This window comes from Pogonomyrmex barbatus, unplaced genomic scaffold (genome assembly GCF_055798465.1).
Source record: "Pogonomyrmex barbatus isolate J1 unplaced genomic scaffold, ASM5579846v1 scaffold2, whole genome shotgun sequence".
Classification (NCBI taxonomy): Eukaryota; Metazoa; Arthropoda; class Insecta; order Hymenoptera; family Formicidae; genus Pogonomyrmex; species Pogonomyrmex barbatus.
In genome coordinates, this window is record NW_028297116.1 from 17,763,914 (window position 1) to 17,779,697 (window position 15,784).

Sequence of the window (15,784 nt, forward strand, 5' to 3'; positions counted from 1 at the left end):
GATTATGAGAATATAATAAATATACGTGGTTCGCTAAAATATGCAAATCGCAGTCTTGAATTGAAGTTAAGAATACTTTTGCTTCTGTCGTATCGCATATTTTATTACATTTGCTCGTAAAATTTGCAAAAGCATTTGACTGGTATAAAATACTTATTTACTTTTTATCGGGAACATTATGTTTTTCTTATCTCATTACCTGTACGCTTGGTTACATTGTCAATGGGGGAGAGAACGAAAGACAAGGTGCCATTATCTCTGCCGAAGGTTCGACTACTTTTACGACGGCTTACTGCACTCGAACGACGTTTTATAGTTAACACGACGATAGCGATACTGGCCATTCGGAACCGGCCGAATTTTATGGAATAAAGACGCAGCGGGAACGCGAAATTTTCGTTTTTTCTCACGCGAATCGCCAGGTGTGTGCACTTTGTTTCGTTTTCAAAAATCTGAAGTCAAGATCTCGATCGTGAAAATGGAACAAACGTGATCGTTTGTTACAAGTTACATTATATCAAACATAAGCTCAATACATGAAAGAAATTGTATGTGCGAAAAAAATTCGAAAAGTGTCAGAAAATCTCGATCTCCATTTCATTTGCCTGAAATACTGCAAGAAAACTGTTCTTTAAATATTCTATGCTTCATTAATCAATTTTTATAAAAGGCACGTTCTTAATTATGAAATCTATCTTTATTCTTTTGATTACTGTTTCAAATGTGATTCATAATATCGAATCGCGACGTTAATCTATACACATTTATCGAGAATTAATCTTGTGGATGCGAGTAATTTTAAATAAATTATAAGGTCATTTTGGTTTTGTAACATTATCTCTAATCTCTGAGGGAGACAAAGTCGATAAATGATCTTCGTCGCGCGATCAGTGCGAAATGGATGATCAAGGCAACTTTCATATTTATGAATTAAGGTCGCAACGGTAAAGATAGTATCGATTCGGTCGATTGTAATTGCGAATTAAAAGGTGCTCGCGCGAGATGCGTACGATTTTGATGTATGCAACACTGCGCAACGGGATGCAATCACTAAACGTGCGCGATTAACCTCGATTTTTCAAAAAATCGCGCATTGCCATATAAACAATGTCCAGGTGGTCACTCAATTTGAAGTGCAATCATGTTTTAAATTGACCCGCATTGGCCCGTCTCCATACTTAATGACACATTGCATCGGGTGTCATAAGTAATTATTTCCCGAAAGCCGCGATTTTTCACACAGCGCGTTAATGAACATCATAAGTACGTATGTGTGTGTGTGTGTGTGTGTGCGTGTGCGAATTGAAATTGCGTGATCGAATCGATATTCCACGATAATTGAATATATGAATACAGGTATGTTTTTCATTTTATCATAAATTTTCAGAAGAATCAGTTGTCGAGAGGTCGATAAATACAGGGCTAAAATCGCTTGTTAAATCGATGCAAAAAATATACATAAATAAAATATAATTGTTTTAATTGGCAATTTTTGTATAATTCACAAATTTATATCTGATGCTCTACTTCTTATTAATATTTTCTTATTGATCTGCATATTACTGAAGAGATATCACCGTATTTATTATATATTCGTTATGATGTTTACCGCGATCGTTTTAAATAAATAATAGAGGGATTGTATATTTAATTTTAATATGAATTCTAATAGAATCACGTTATTCCGATAGAAAGACTTAATCGCAGAAATCTTGAAACATATGATTACGTCTATTCGTATATTGAAATCTCTGGCATCCGGTAATCCACTTGAACGTTAGAAGAATATAAAGTGATAATCAAGCCTGTCCGCGAACTCGTTTAGCTTCCGCAGTACAAACGTATTAATTAATGTATTCGAGACGACGATCAGCAAGATGGCGCGAATGTAATTTACATTTAACCGCGCGCACGTTATGATAGAAACGCATATATAAATATCACCTGACGCATTTCATGTGAAGAAATTTATGTAACGATCATGGCATCATCCGAATGCCGCGCGTTCGAATTTATCATAAAATTGAAACTTCGTCGAAAATTAAAAAAAATTATACATGTATGTATTATGTAGTATGTATGTAGTATGTAGTATGTAGTATGTAGTATGTATTACATAATGCCAGTTCTTTAATCAGATCTTTAAAGAAAAAGACTGTGTGGATCATGATTGTCTGACGCTTTGCACTTTAAATTAAATCAAATGTTTCTGCTTTTACGGGAACAAACACCATATTAAAGAAATTTCCACAGGTTCTTTTCACATTTGACGGCATTGATAAATGTAACTAATCGTTAACGGTTGCCACGTGATTTGCACGTCGCGAGCGCATTACTTTCGCAGTTAAGGCTTGAATTCCACTTTATGGTGTAGGTCATAGAACTGACAAGAAATCACATAAATCTACGACCGAACGTGTGCAAAAGATATATCTGATATCGTGATTTCTATCGTTTCAATACCGGAGCCCGGGACTAATCACTGACCACATCTCGTGCTGCTCGCCTTCATTTATCGTACTGCATCACGTTGCGTCGGTGCTGTGCGAAAATGATATATCGAGTGGTAACCTTGAGACACGGGCTTTCTGTTAGCCCTTAATTACATGTACGCGAATATCTAAATTGTTAATCGTTTTTTGCAATTTGCAAAGCTAGAGATTTCCTGGAAACATTACCAGTTATGCTAAAAATTGAAAAAAGATTTCCTATACATATAACACATACATATTATATCTTTTTAAAATTTTACAAAACATGTAATTATTTATCTTTTCTTAAAAATTCTCTTCTCGAAAACCAGCTTTTTTGGGAGAAAAGGGAGAGAAAATCTAAAATAAGAAAATGATGCTTATTATATGTTGCGATTTTCCTCTTTATTTCTTCTTTATTTCTGATTTTTCAATATATATGATTTATATATATATATATATATATATCTACTAAGTCAAGTGAAGATTTATAATTAGATCTTTCTTGCATTTTTTAATTATTAGCATAAATATTGAATTATATAGTTGTTGACGAGCACGATCATCAGATGCGAGATAATTACGTCGTACGACATATATCTTATTATAGATTAATAATTAAGATCCATTTTTAGAATCCGCAAATATGTTACCGGTTTCTTCATTCTCGCATAAGATAATCCTATTAATGTGTTTTTGACGTATGCTAATTCGCGCTAATAATAAGTAGCAAAAAGTAGTCAGAAATGTAATTCTCTGTTTCCTGTTTCTTTTGTCTCGAATTATTGGAAACATTTAGCACGATTACTTTGCTGTCACAAAAAATCTTTGATCTTTATATACATTCGTCAACTATTTCATAAAAACTGTCAAATCTATAAAAAAACATAAGAAATTTTGTCTTAATTAAATATGAATTAATTAGATATAAATAAACTAAATATAATATTAATGACATCTTTTTTTTTCACTTCTTCCGCACAGCAAAGCGTTATTAGAAAAGAATATATAGTTTTTGAAAAATATAAAAAAAAACATTTTTTAATATAAATATATCAAAATTATGTCTGTTCCGTTTCTTTATGTAAAATATTACAGATGTTAATAATTTTTAAAAAATTTTGGAATAATTGATAGTAAAGCACATTTTTTTCGTTTATTAACTTCGAGAATCGCTCATGCTGGAATTATATCGATTTCGTAATCATTATTTGACATCGGTTCACCGAATTGTATATCAATTTCCTCGATAATTATTAATTATTCGCACATCGAAGACCATGCGTCATCGATCGAACGTTATGCAATGGTATTCTATTTCAATTGCTTTCGCCGTTCTAAAGAGATTGCGACGTGCTCAAAGCGATCGCGTATACGCCGAGGGGACAGTTCAAGTCTTCCTTTTCTTTTTCCGTGAATGGCGTCGCGGGATTGGCACGAGAATGGCGCAAGCACGCTTCGCGATCATCCATGACGAATGGCATTAGTCACGAGCCAATTTCATTCCGGCTCCCTTTCGCCTCCTCATCCAGTCGCGAAAGAAGCTCTTTTTCGCTGCCGCTGCCGTTCGCTCACCGGCAGCAAGATTCTCTTGGCAACCGAAACTGGCGTGAGTTCCCTTCCTTTGCGTAATTATTGGCAAATTTAGAATGAATGTCGATTAATGACACGATGTTAACAATTTTCATGAATGACTCGTCCCTAGTACCTTTACTTATGAATTATGAATTATTATTTACGATTATTTGAATCAAATGTACTGCTGAAACGTATCGTATAATTTTATAGCTTCTTTCCTGAGCTTTGTTCTTTTCACAAAAGAAATTTATTAAAAATAGAGTTTTTATTTCTGAGGGACTCGAAAATTTTGTTTCATCGATTATAAAAAATTTTATTATAACATAGTAACGTTGGTAAAATTTTTCGACTTTGGTAAAATGTCTGTGAACATCAAAATAAGGACGACTGTTCGTATTTTAATTTATAATTCATTCTCGATACATTTACGTATTTCCGTTCATATAAAATTTATATAGTTTTGTTTTTCTGATACAATAATTTTTCAACGACGAACGAAAATGGTTCTATCGACACGTGACTTAATGTTTGTTATTGTGGGCATATAGCGTGTTGCTTACACAAGGTCGCCGTCCTTCCATTCGCGTGCTGAGATCCGAGCAAGCGATACAACGATTTACTTCTCATTATCGAAACGCGATCGCGAGAAACGCTAAGAGGAGGTACGATCATTTCTAACAAATATTACACGTTACAATTTAATAATCAATTAATAGTATGAAAGACCCACAAACGCATCGAGATAAATACCTTACGTATCTCTGTAATTCGTACGATCGAGGTAAAGATCAGGAATAAAAATGAATGAATTTGTGCCTTGTGAAATTTTTATGAGTGACTTAGAGTAATTATGAGTGACATTTGAGGTGAGTCTCCTCTTCAATGATACTCATGCTTGGACCTGCGAGTGCAATGCGAGTGCAATGCAAACGCACGTATTAGCAATTTAATATGAACGGTGACGTTTGCGCTGATTAAAGCTGTTCATTCGTATTCGTTCGCGCTCGCTCGATCTGGATCCGGCTTTGATACGCGCGCGAGTTACGTAGCACGAGGGTGATCGCGTGCGTGCGCGCGCGCGCGCGCGCGCGCGCGCGTGTGCGCTGGCTCGCATTAACGCAGCGATATCGGGGCCGTGCCAGTGTTGTTATTACGGCCGTTTTTTCGCACATGCGTATTATGATCAATAGTTATATCTAGGACTGTAACACGACATACGTATATAAGAAGCATTAAAATTTTGGCGTTCTCCACGCTAGGATGAGATAAGTAAAGTAAGGTAAATATTTAAATATTATTAATTGTTATTAAAATTGTTTGAAATGTTACTATTTATTATTCGTTATTTGTTATTCAACATAAATATAATATAGATATACATCATAACCCCAAAAAGGGTCTATTAAAAAGCATGCTAGTAATTTTCAAATAAAATATTTTATCTTAAACACATAAATGTGTTTTATTATATACTTTTTTTCCTTACATTTACAAAAATATAACTTTGTTAAAAAAAAAAATTAATTTTATTGCAGGTTATTAATATTAATTATATTTAAAATTCTATATAATTAAGTAATTTTTATATAATTTTTTACAATTTTATACAATTTTATATATAATATAAAAAATGTCAGTAAAAAACCACGTAATATCTTTTTTTTTTTTTTCTAAATGTGATACTTCATTAAACCTACATCTAAAATACGCATGCGCGAAAAAGCGTCCCTGATAGCAACACTGGGCCGTGGGAATGAGCGAGTAGCGCGAATGAACGTTCCGCCGGCACGAGCGGGTCACCGCGACGAGGGAGGGGGAGGTACGCCGCGCCGCGCCATTCACTCCACGGAGGATAGTAAAGGCCGACGACTATCAGTCGCGCGCGGGAGGAAGTGGCGGCCGATTCCATGCGCGACACGTGTTTTTTCCCCTCGCTTCGAGAAATGTCAACTGAGAAAGTAGCAACGATTGTTCGCCACGCTGAAATCGATCGGCGTTCCGAAACCGTGCCGACATGAATTATCACTCTCACTGCCGGTAGACATTTTGCTCCTTCTTGATATGTTACACGTCACAAATTTGTGTATCATAGAATTAATTAATCCATAGATGGAAGCTGCCTCTTGTCTTTTTCTGAATACTTTAATTAATATTGAAATAAACAAAAATACAAAAAATTAATTGTTATTTTTGATGAAGGTTGAGATATTAATTATTTTTGTGTATTTAATTTAATTTTTGTTTATAATTCTCATGACATTAAAATGGGTTGAAAAATCCTTTTGTATACAAATGTGAATGCACATGTTTGCAATTACGTAATAGTTTTCAAGAAAAATGAAATCAACTCCGATTTTTTCCGGCTAACTTTTCCGCGCGGATTATTAACGAGAAAGTGGCGCGATAAAAGAAAACATAAAACATATAATTTTCTCACGTAAAGTTGAAAACGCTATTCTTTAAGTCACACCCTTTAACACACCTCGCTATTGCAATCACTTCTCATCGTATTATTCCGACATTTTATCTTTGATCAAAACAATACAATGACTGATTGTTTCTGCGCATTTTAAGTTTTATAGTATAAAGTGTTTACATATACATATACATTTTTTTACTGTAAAATGTTTTAGATTAATGAACGAAGTTTTAGATGAATGAAAGTCGGATTTGCTTGTGTAAGATTTTACGACGATTATAATTATGCATTCATTCCAGACGAAGCGATGTCTGCTGTGATAATGTCATAAGATACGAATTTTTTCATTACATAAGTTCACGTTTTCGAATTTTTATAATGATGCCTCGAATGGATCGAGATATTTCCACGGTATGGATATTAATTTGACAAGGCCGATTTTGCACGAGGAAAAATTCTTGCGCGAACATTTTAATCACTGTAATTACGAAAAGGGGCTATCGAAATTGCGACACACGCGTTCCGACCAATTTACACGGCCCGGATAGCCGTGAGATGACCGTAAACGAGGTGAGAGAATGTGGTATGGATGGGGAGAAAGAGGCAGCAACAGTAACAAGATAATGAATTAATTTATTTAATTGATGCGGTATCGCGGTGTCACCGGTGAAAATATATCTCATGTAATTGATACCATTCTGGGCAGGTTTTCTACAAAGTTATTTTACAATGCGTCGCACATCGTGCCTGACCTCCTTTAAAAATAGAAGTTGTGTGGCAAAGAAAGTTTTTGCCCCTACAAAGCGGGTGCAAGTTTGCGTCTAAATTCAGAGTTGTCTGAAGGGTTGCCTTTCCTACAGGCTGCTATCCATCTACCCCAATGTCCAGAGTACATTAAAAACACTTTTTGAAAAATTGTGTATACATTTGTGTATCATTTTTTTTTTTTTATTTGAGTAGAAAATTAAATTTATAATATAACAAGTTTGTTATTTATACGTTGCAAATAATACAGATTGTTTATTTAATTTTATTGATAACAATTTTTTTTACATATATTTATCACTGAATTGTCTGATCTGTTTTTACTCAGTTGTAAACTGAGTAAAAATTTTAAAAATTTATTGTTTTGTAATTTTGTAATGTTGTAAGACCTTTAATTTTACTTTTTAATTTGAATTAAAAGAAATATATAGCATAATTTATTTATATTTATTATTTAATTAGCAAGATATATCACGAATTATTTTTAAATTATTTTTTTATAAATATTCGTATAAAAAATTGTGTATACATTTGTTTCATTTTTTTTTATTTGAGTAGAAAATTAAATTTATAATATAACAAGTTGTTATTTATACGTTGCAAATAACACAGATTGTTTATTTAATTTTATTGATAAACTATTATAGCGTTAGATGAAAGCAGCAGCTCACGGTTGAATGTCTCTATTAAGTAAATAAGATTGGATTTGCTTCATCGGATAATTCGCAAATTATTCACCCCTATGATTATTCTATTATACTTCTATATACTGATCGTGGTATCGTTTATTATCTTCCGATCTAGGGGTCGAGGTTTTTTACCCTCGCGTCCGCTGTAGAAAGTCATGTGAATTCGCATGCATCCTATCTATCTCATAGTGGACATGTGTATGTCACATATGGACAACACGTGTGCATAATGTCAGTCCATATCCACGTAGCATTTTCGATCAAATGAGCTATTGTTTACGCCCTTTTGCTCCTTTTCTATTTTCGAATTTACTACAAAAGAATCTTCGATATTGTGTATCTCTAGAACATATGTGTTAAGGCATATAAATGGTTAAATTTATTAATATAAAAATATTATAATATTGTAACAATAACTGTAATTTAATAATAAATAATTAAATTAAAATCTAGAAAAAATATATTTTGAATTTTCCTCTAGAATTCTTTAAATAATTATGTCTGAAAATTATGTTTAATTCTCTTTGAATACGTAGGTAATTCCATATCACTACCTTAGGAATCTTTTCCCGCGTAAAATAGCCCCTAATATTTTATGAATGAAAAAATTTTGTCTGACATTTCTTCGAACTTACATTAAATATCTGGACAAATCTTTTGCGTTAGCTTTGGAGTTCTTGAGGATTTTTTCAGATTGCTGTATTTAATGATGCTTTAAAAGACATCCCATCAAAAGATTTTTTCGGAATGATCTTATAATTAATAAATTTAATATTTAATATTTTTGTTTATGATGTGAGGAAACGATGTTTAAGAATGCTAAATAAATTTAATCCAAAGAGGCTCGTCTCATGTATCTCTTTGGTAATTTTTTTTCATTTTTTATAATTTTGAAAAAAATATAAAATATTTAAGAAAGATAAAAAAACGTTAATGTAATGTTTCAAGGATATACTTAAAACTATTTGCTTAAAACTAAGATGATCGGAAAGATGAATTAATTGACACAAGGTATTTGATTGTGAGTAACATTTATTTCAAACAAATGTATTGGAAGACAAGTAGGAGTGTCAGCGATATTTGCCAACATTAAAGCCGATATCACAATCTTAAAATAACACTTTCTAAATTTGTATACATACAATAAGTATAAATATCACAAACGCGGCAAATATGTCGCCGCAGTATAAAAAAAGAAAAAAAAAATAAAACGCGTCTCTCTTTGACAAATTAATTTTACATTTACAAGGAATGTTTTTTTCGATCAGTCAATTGTCAGCTAAAATCTAACATATACAATCTAATGATCACAGTTTCGAAATGTCTATTCAAGCTGTTGTCCCGCACCTCGGTTGATAGCGCCAGTCCTCGAGCTTGAGGACGCGATCGCGGGAGGAAGTTCAGCGAATCTCGGAGTCAGTCCTTCGGGGATTCGCCTCTGAGGTAGATGTGGCTGTTCTCGATAATGACAACTCACGCCACTTGCACCTCGGGGAGCTGGTACTGCGAGAAGGCGCGCTCCTTGTAGCATAGGTCTCTGTCGGCCATGCTGAGGGTCGTCCAGTAGAAGTCGCCGGCGTGGGTGTGGGCGAAGTGCACCGGCACGTAGCACTGACCAGGCACAACCGGTACGACGGTCATCTGTCCGTCTAGACAGACGGTGATGGCGGCACCCTCCTCGGCGTCCCGTAGCTCCTGCAGGAGTCTGCGTTCCAGCGCCTCGTTGGCGTTGTTCTGATTCTCGATCTCCTCGGTGAAGATCCCCACCTGAGGCACGGCCTCCTGGCGCTTGTTGCTTTTGACATACCTGCTGGTACGCTTCTTCAGCATCCGCAGCAGCGGCTTCAGCGGTTTCAGCATGCGTCTGCTCTTGCGACCGCTCACGGCCTTGTCCTCCGACATCTTCAAATTGTAGAGATTATCGTTGAGCTCGTTTTCGAAGACGTCGCTGACCTCGAAGTCGAACAGCGTGTGTTCGTTCATGGTGGTGGTGGTAGCGGCCATGCTTCTTTCTTTCTCCCTTTCTCTCTTTCTCTCTCTCTCTCTCTCTCTCTCTCTCTCTTTTTGTTAGCGTTTGTTCTCCCTCAAACCACGGTACACTGAACCGGTTTCTTCCGAACTGTCGGAACTCGGAACACGTGGCACGAACTGTCGTTCGACAGGAACTTGGCGGGAGAACTTGAAAGCGAAGGATATGTACTTGGTGAATGTGCTTTTGGGCAAGTCGCTTTGGAGCGAGAGGCTAGTGAGCGAATGGTGCCTTAGTACGAGCAACCCCGTCCTTATATAGGCGCCGAGGTTGCACGGGGTGACAGAGTGGGGAAGGCAGGTGCACTCTGGCTGTGGGAACTCGGAGAATTCGGAGCTTCCCACGTCAGGGTCCACGCCGACCATCTGCCGGTCTTCTCCCTCCTCCGCCTTCGCCGCCCGATCGCCCACCACCTATCTTTCGGTCCTTATAGCACCCCGCTCACATGGACCCCTCTGTGATCCACATACACGTGCGCGCACATCCCCTGTGATCACCCCCGCTCGACCTTCTACATAGTGGGTTCTTTCTCGTTCCGCACGACTCCGGTTTCCTCGGTTTTCTAAAGGGGTTTCTTTCTCCTAGGATAGAGCCCAGATTTCTAAGAGGGTGGTGGTTGCTCCTCCGAGACTGGTTCGAACCTGTTCGCGACACGTTCGTGCGCATCACGCGAGCTTGCGTGAGGTGAGACAGATTTTGTCGTCGACTTTACACTGAATACAGAATATCCAACTTGTTGCGTCTCGCTGTTAGCACAGGAGTTAGGTGTGGTTTGGGAGGATAAGTTGACTGATTATACACGACATCGATGATAATAAAGATAATAATAGCGGAGAAAGCTCAATGTTTAATTACGGACTTGGTCGATTGTTGGATTCACGAAACGTTTATTATATCAACTTACGTAGGATACGATCGATTGTGTATTCAATTTTGGCACGCAAAGTGGCGTGACTCGAGCTGTATTACATTGTAAACATTTTACGTGTATGTTTCTTTAAAGAAAGTAAGAATGAAGGTGGTTCTATAGAATTTTATGCATTATAATTTAAATTAAAAGTTACTGTAAAGTTTAACTTGTTAAGTTTGATTGAATAATTACAAATTATTTTTAACATCTTCTAAATTTTATTAAAAAATGTGGCTACAATCAATAAAATATTACACAAAATTTACACTTATATATTATTCAAATTTTATTAGAAATATTATTAATTGACATTAAACATTACATTATTGACATTAACCAAAATATTTAATAACTTTGCACAAATAATTTGTTAGATCAATGATTGCAGTTCAGAAAAAAAAAAAAACAAATTCCAATTGTGCTTATTGCCGAAAATTTTTAAACTAAAAGGTTAAAGTATTAGCTAGCCGCTAAGTTATAGTAATTAAGGTGCGGTAATAATGTACTTTAGTTTTCTTCATTACTCTACTGTGCTCGAGAGATTTAGAGTCAAGGAGCGTCTAGACGCCTCGTGATAGGTGCGGCAATCCCCGCTATTAAATACGCCTTCGACCGGATTTTTTGTTATCTTGGAGAACTCGGCCCCTTGTCTTCATGACACGATCACGGGTGCGTCCATTAACTGTATCCTCATAAAAAAGCCTGAAAGTTTTGAGTGAGAAGGTGAACTTTTTTTCTTCATCTCGCACCCCAGGAATTGCCGAGTTTTTTTTTCACGGGGTGATTTTTTTTTTTACAACCTGTTTCATGGTGCGAGGATCAGGTGAATAACTAATAGATATGTTAGCACTAGATATATAAATCTATAAAAATCCATGCATTTATAAGTAAATATATGTTAGAAGGAAGATTCTCCATTTTTCTACAGATGCAAACAACATTACACAGCGTTATACGGGGCAGATTTGCTTCAATCGATTTAAACATAAAATCACCAATGGTTTAGGGGTAGTTTCGATTCGTGCACCTGAAAAGTGGAAACCTATTGAGGGTGAAAGTCGAGTCGTGGAGGGTCGAGCTGGGCAGGCACACCACAACCATATACCACAGGCAAACTTTGTATCTCCCTCTGGACAGGTATACTTGATTTATTTGTTTTCATTTGCGTTTCTGAAATACAGCTCGAGACAGGTGAGACGAGTTTGAAACTGCATAGAGTTGGCTTGCTTGCAGTAAGATTCTTACAGAATTATTTTATTTGTTTTAGAATATTGTTTTTTATTCTAAGATTTTTATCCTACAGATTGATTTCTTGAAGATTTCTTTGTTGCAAATTTGACAGAGAGAAATATTATAAATACTTCAATGAATGTTATTTATATTATTATATATCTGTAGTTTAATAATAAATTTTCGTTTAATTGTCAATATTTTTCAGCAAATTAAATGTAGATTATTTGTGTTTAATGTTATAAAATTTGACAGAAATATAAAAGTGTGCATTTACATTTGTATATGCAATATTAGTTGATCTTTATATAACTTAGATCTGATCGTTAATTTAAAAGATTTTAAGTTTATCAAGTATCTAATCATATAATTATTGACTTAGCAGTCGTTTTACCTTCGTTTTTTAACTCGGCGAACTTCGATTTTTGCCTCGTTCCACATTTAACCGAAAAATCATCGACCTCTCGTATAAACATAAAATTTAAAATCGCTATGTCGTGGATCATTAAGCATATCGATCGACTGGTTCTGGTCCTTCTGCGAAGTAGTCAAGTCAATGGAGTGTATCGCACGCTGAATATCATAAACATGAACGCGTGAAGGCGCTCAAGTTTTATTTCCGGTTACGTGAAATTAACGTTAAAAAGAGCAAGCAACATAAGACATACAACGCAATTTGCATACAATTGTCATATTTGTCAAGCCACTGAACGTAAGGTTCAGTCACGGCGGCGAGTGTAATTTAAATATCTCTCCGGCTCGTAGATAGCAGGCGGCTCCCTAATGAAAATTGAGGAAACGAATAATTCCGCGCGTTTCCTGTTAATCGCGGATTTAAACCGGTTCGCGAGCAGATCCGCGGACGTTCCGTTCTAGCAATCTCCGCAGAGATCGCTCGCCTTCCCTTCGCGCATCGTTCTTCTTGCGGCCGTGGAAAGAAGCGGCTCGTTCTCATCTCGCAGGATCCTCATGCCGCTCGGATAGATCCTGCAACCGGTTCTTAATGCGACCGTCAAATTTTAATTAATTCAAGACCATTCGCGAGGTGTCCTGATTTAAAGCCGCGCCCACGTGTTTTCGTGGATGCGGGCGCGCTTGTCGTCCCGGAGGCGTCTCATGTGGAATTAATAATTCATGATCGTTTTGCTCGTTCACCATGAGGAGACTCCAGCGATTTCAGGACGTTTCGCCAGATTTTTAACAGCTGCATCTTTTATGCATCCCGTATCCGGAATTTTATGCTCGATTTATGGCGTCGATAATGACGTATTGTACAATGAAACGAGAAATGTCACGGGCGCGTGCGGCATGACAAATTTCGAAAACGCGCCTGTGCTTCTTGAGTAGAATGTATTGCTTGGTATATTAATCAACAAGCCATTCGGTATAAATTCCATGTCGCGCTAATAACGATCTTCAATTTCGCGATGTTGAAAGTTACTTATTAGGTATCTACCTTGCCTAAGTACAACGGGATGACGGCTCCTCCATACCGGCATACATTAAAATTCTAAGTATAATGAGGTTCTATCGAATCTCATTATTGTGTATTGGTAAAATTTATTATGATTAATTTCAGCGGGCCATCATTTCTTAACTCTTTTTTAAGCGAAAAAACATTTCTGACGACGTGACCGTACACATGTATATTTTAATTTATTCATCGTTATATTTATGAATTTAATTAAAATTTATTTGCATTGAGCAGAAGATTATTAAAAAGTTTCATTTTTGCCGAAAATTATACGCAGCAGCCGAAGCTGTTATCACGCTCGCAAATTACATCGCTTTGAATCTTAGCGCAGAAACGGCGCGTCATACTTTTATATTTATTCCGCACCTCCGACGAAGGTATTAGATTATGCAAATTGCGTGCGGAACGAGTGTCGCGGGTCCCATCAGATAAAATGTTATTTCGAAGGTGGAACGTGCGATCCCCTTCACGTTCGGCCGTGGTAAACATTAGAGGTGAGCGATATGACACGATCTTGATTAAAATGCTACCTCTGGCATTCTGCCATCATGATAGTATCGCTTATCGTGTCATTAACTGACGAGAAAAAGGATCTGTGAACGCTTGAATAATCAGACCGAACGCACGTCGCGGAATGCATCTAAAGAGATGGCTCGAGGACGCACGCGTGCGTTTCTTTTTGTCTAAATTTTTTTTCTTCAGAAAAAAAATTTACATATGCGAGATTCATTTTCGAGCCTGCAAAGCTGTCGCACGTGCAACGGATATCGGATATTACAGAACAGGAGCCTCGTTTTGCCGATGGAAACGAAATACTTTGCGATACAAAGTATTATAATAAGTGATATAATAAGTGATATTACTTATTTTTATCTCGAGACAAACACATACGCACTGTACTTTTATGATAAGAAAAACGCTAGCTAAGAGCAAAATGTTTTATATTTCTTTACGGATTATAAATGTCGAGCGTGATTACGTAAGATGACTCTTCGTCAGCTCTATAGATACGTCTTATTTCTGGACGCACCTATAGGTCGTGACCATGAAAAATGTTCGTCGAATATCGTTTAAGAAACGGGGATTTTCATTAGCATATAATTAATACATGAACAATGACCGGGGCGTTCTTTGCACTCGCATACGAAGTACTCAACTCGCGCACGCATGTTCGACGATATTGCGGGTAGACGCGAAAGGGGAGGGCCTTCCTCCTCTGAGGTTGAAGGGAAAAGGGAAGGCGAAGAAGCGAGCACAGGCTAAAACAGTAGTAGTGACCCCCGGGGCTGAGCAGGCCCAAACAAGAAGTCCCTTCTGACGTCACCGGCAGGTGCAAGCAGAAGTGCATCCTCGTCTCGCCGCGCTTCTCTCGCTCGCGCTCCCTTTCTCCGCTTTCCGCCTTCCTCTGCTTTTTTTTTCTGCTTCCTCCTCGCGCACTCGCGTGTAATCGTGCCGATTTCGAGATCGAGATAACTCGACCTGTGCACGGCGCCCACCGTGAATCCGGTTGGTTTCTGTTGAAAATTTCTGACGTACGTTACTCGGCCGCGCTCGTTCGCTCGCTCACTCGTTCTCTCGTGGACTTTAATAAATGGTTTCCTTTGCGGTTCATTGAGTCGACTGTGGATAAATTGGCGAGAGGCGATTACAGGGACGAAACAAAAGATATGCACTATCGAGATATTCATATTTCATAATGCGCAAATCTGTATAGAACAAATATCTGACAGTATATTTTTTCACTCACATATTTTGCGATAGATCTTTTCCTTCGTGGAAAATTTATCATGTTGGTCATTCAACGGCAATTTTATCTTCTAAAATATTTTGATAAAATTTTTTTGTAATCTTTTTTTTTTTTTTTATAATTTATATAAGTCATGGAATTAAGTTAAAAATACATTAATGTATAACTGTATTACTATCAGTATCTAGTAGGTAAAACTTTCTGAGCTGTTTACTTTTTGATAAATAATTTGATATGATTTGAATCGAAATTAGTTCGAATCTAACGCTGTGTCAAGTGTAATAAAGAGGCAGGAAACGCTTTGTGCCATTGAGATTTAAAGGCCATCTCCATCCAAAAACTTGATACTAATCTACCCCTGGTGGATGCTACGTCTAATCGAAAGGCGATACGATTTCACTGATGGAACACTCTACAAGCGGTAATAAAATATCCTACTGAGAACATTCCACGGATTTTAATGCCCGATAGC

General features: G+C 36.7%; 2 protein-coding genes across 7 annotated transcripts in view; one reads left to right on the forward strand and one right to left on the reverse strand.

Moving 5' to 3' along the window:
• The window catches only part of LOC105434240 (tubulin monoglutamylase TTLL4), a 139,525-nt gene that overhangs the window by 29,606 nt on the left and 94,135 nt on the right, over positions 1 to 15,784 (forward strand). Inside the window, exon 1 of one of the 6 annotated variants that reach the window (XM_089076223.1) lies at positions 4,689 to 4,711. The exons of 4 other annotated variants lie outside the window; for them this stretch is intronic. The gene's annotated coding sequence lies outside the window, so the exon portion shown is untranslated. Of the gene's footprint in view, positions 1 to 4,688; positions 4,712 to 5,300; positions 5,329 to 15,784 lie in introns of those variants that run through there. One more of the 6 variants, XM_011649904.3, reaches the window with a different exon arrangement.
• LOC105434239 (uncharacterized) lies at positions 8,993 to 10,742 on the reverse strand. Its single transcript, XM_011649902.3, has one exon. It carries the CDS (start codon positions 9,924 to 9,926, stop codon positions 9,396 to 9,398), a length of 531 nt encoding a protein of 176 aa, XP_011648204.1. The 5' UTR covers positions 9,927 to 10,742; the 3' UTR covers positions 8,993 to 9,395.

Excerpts from the sequence above, each read along its gene's own strand:
- LOC105434239 (XM_011649902.3), bottom strand. The coding sequence starts at position 9,926 with ATGGCCGCTACCACCACCACCATGAACGAACACACGCTGTTCGACTTC.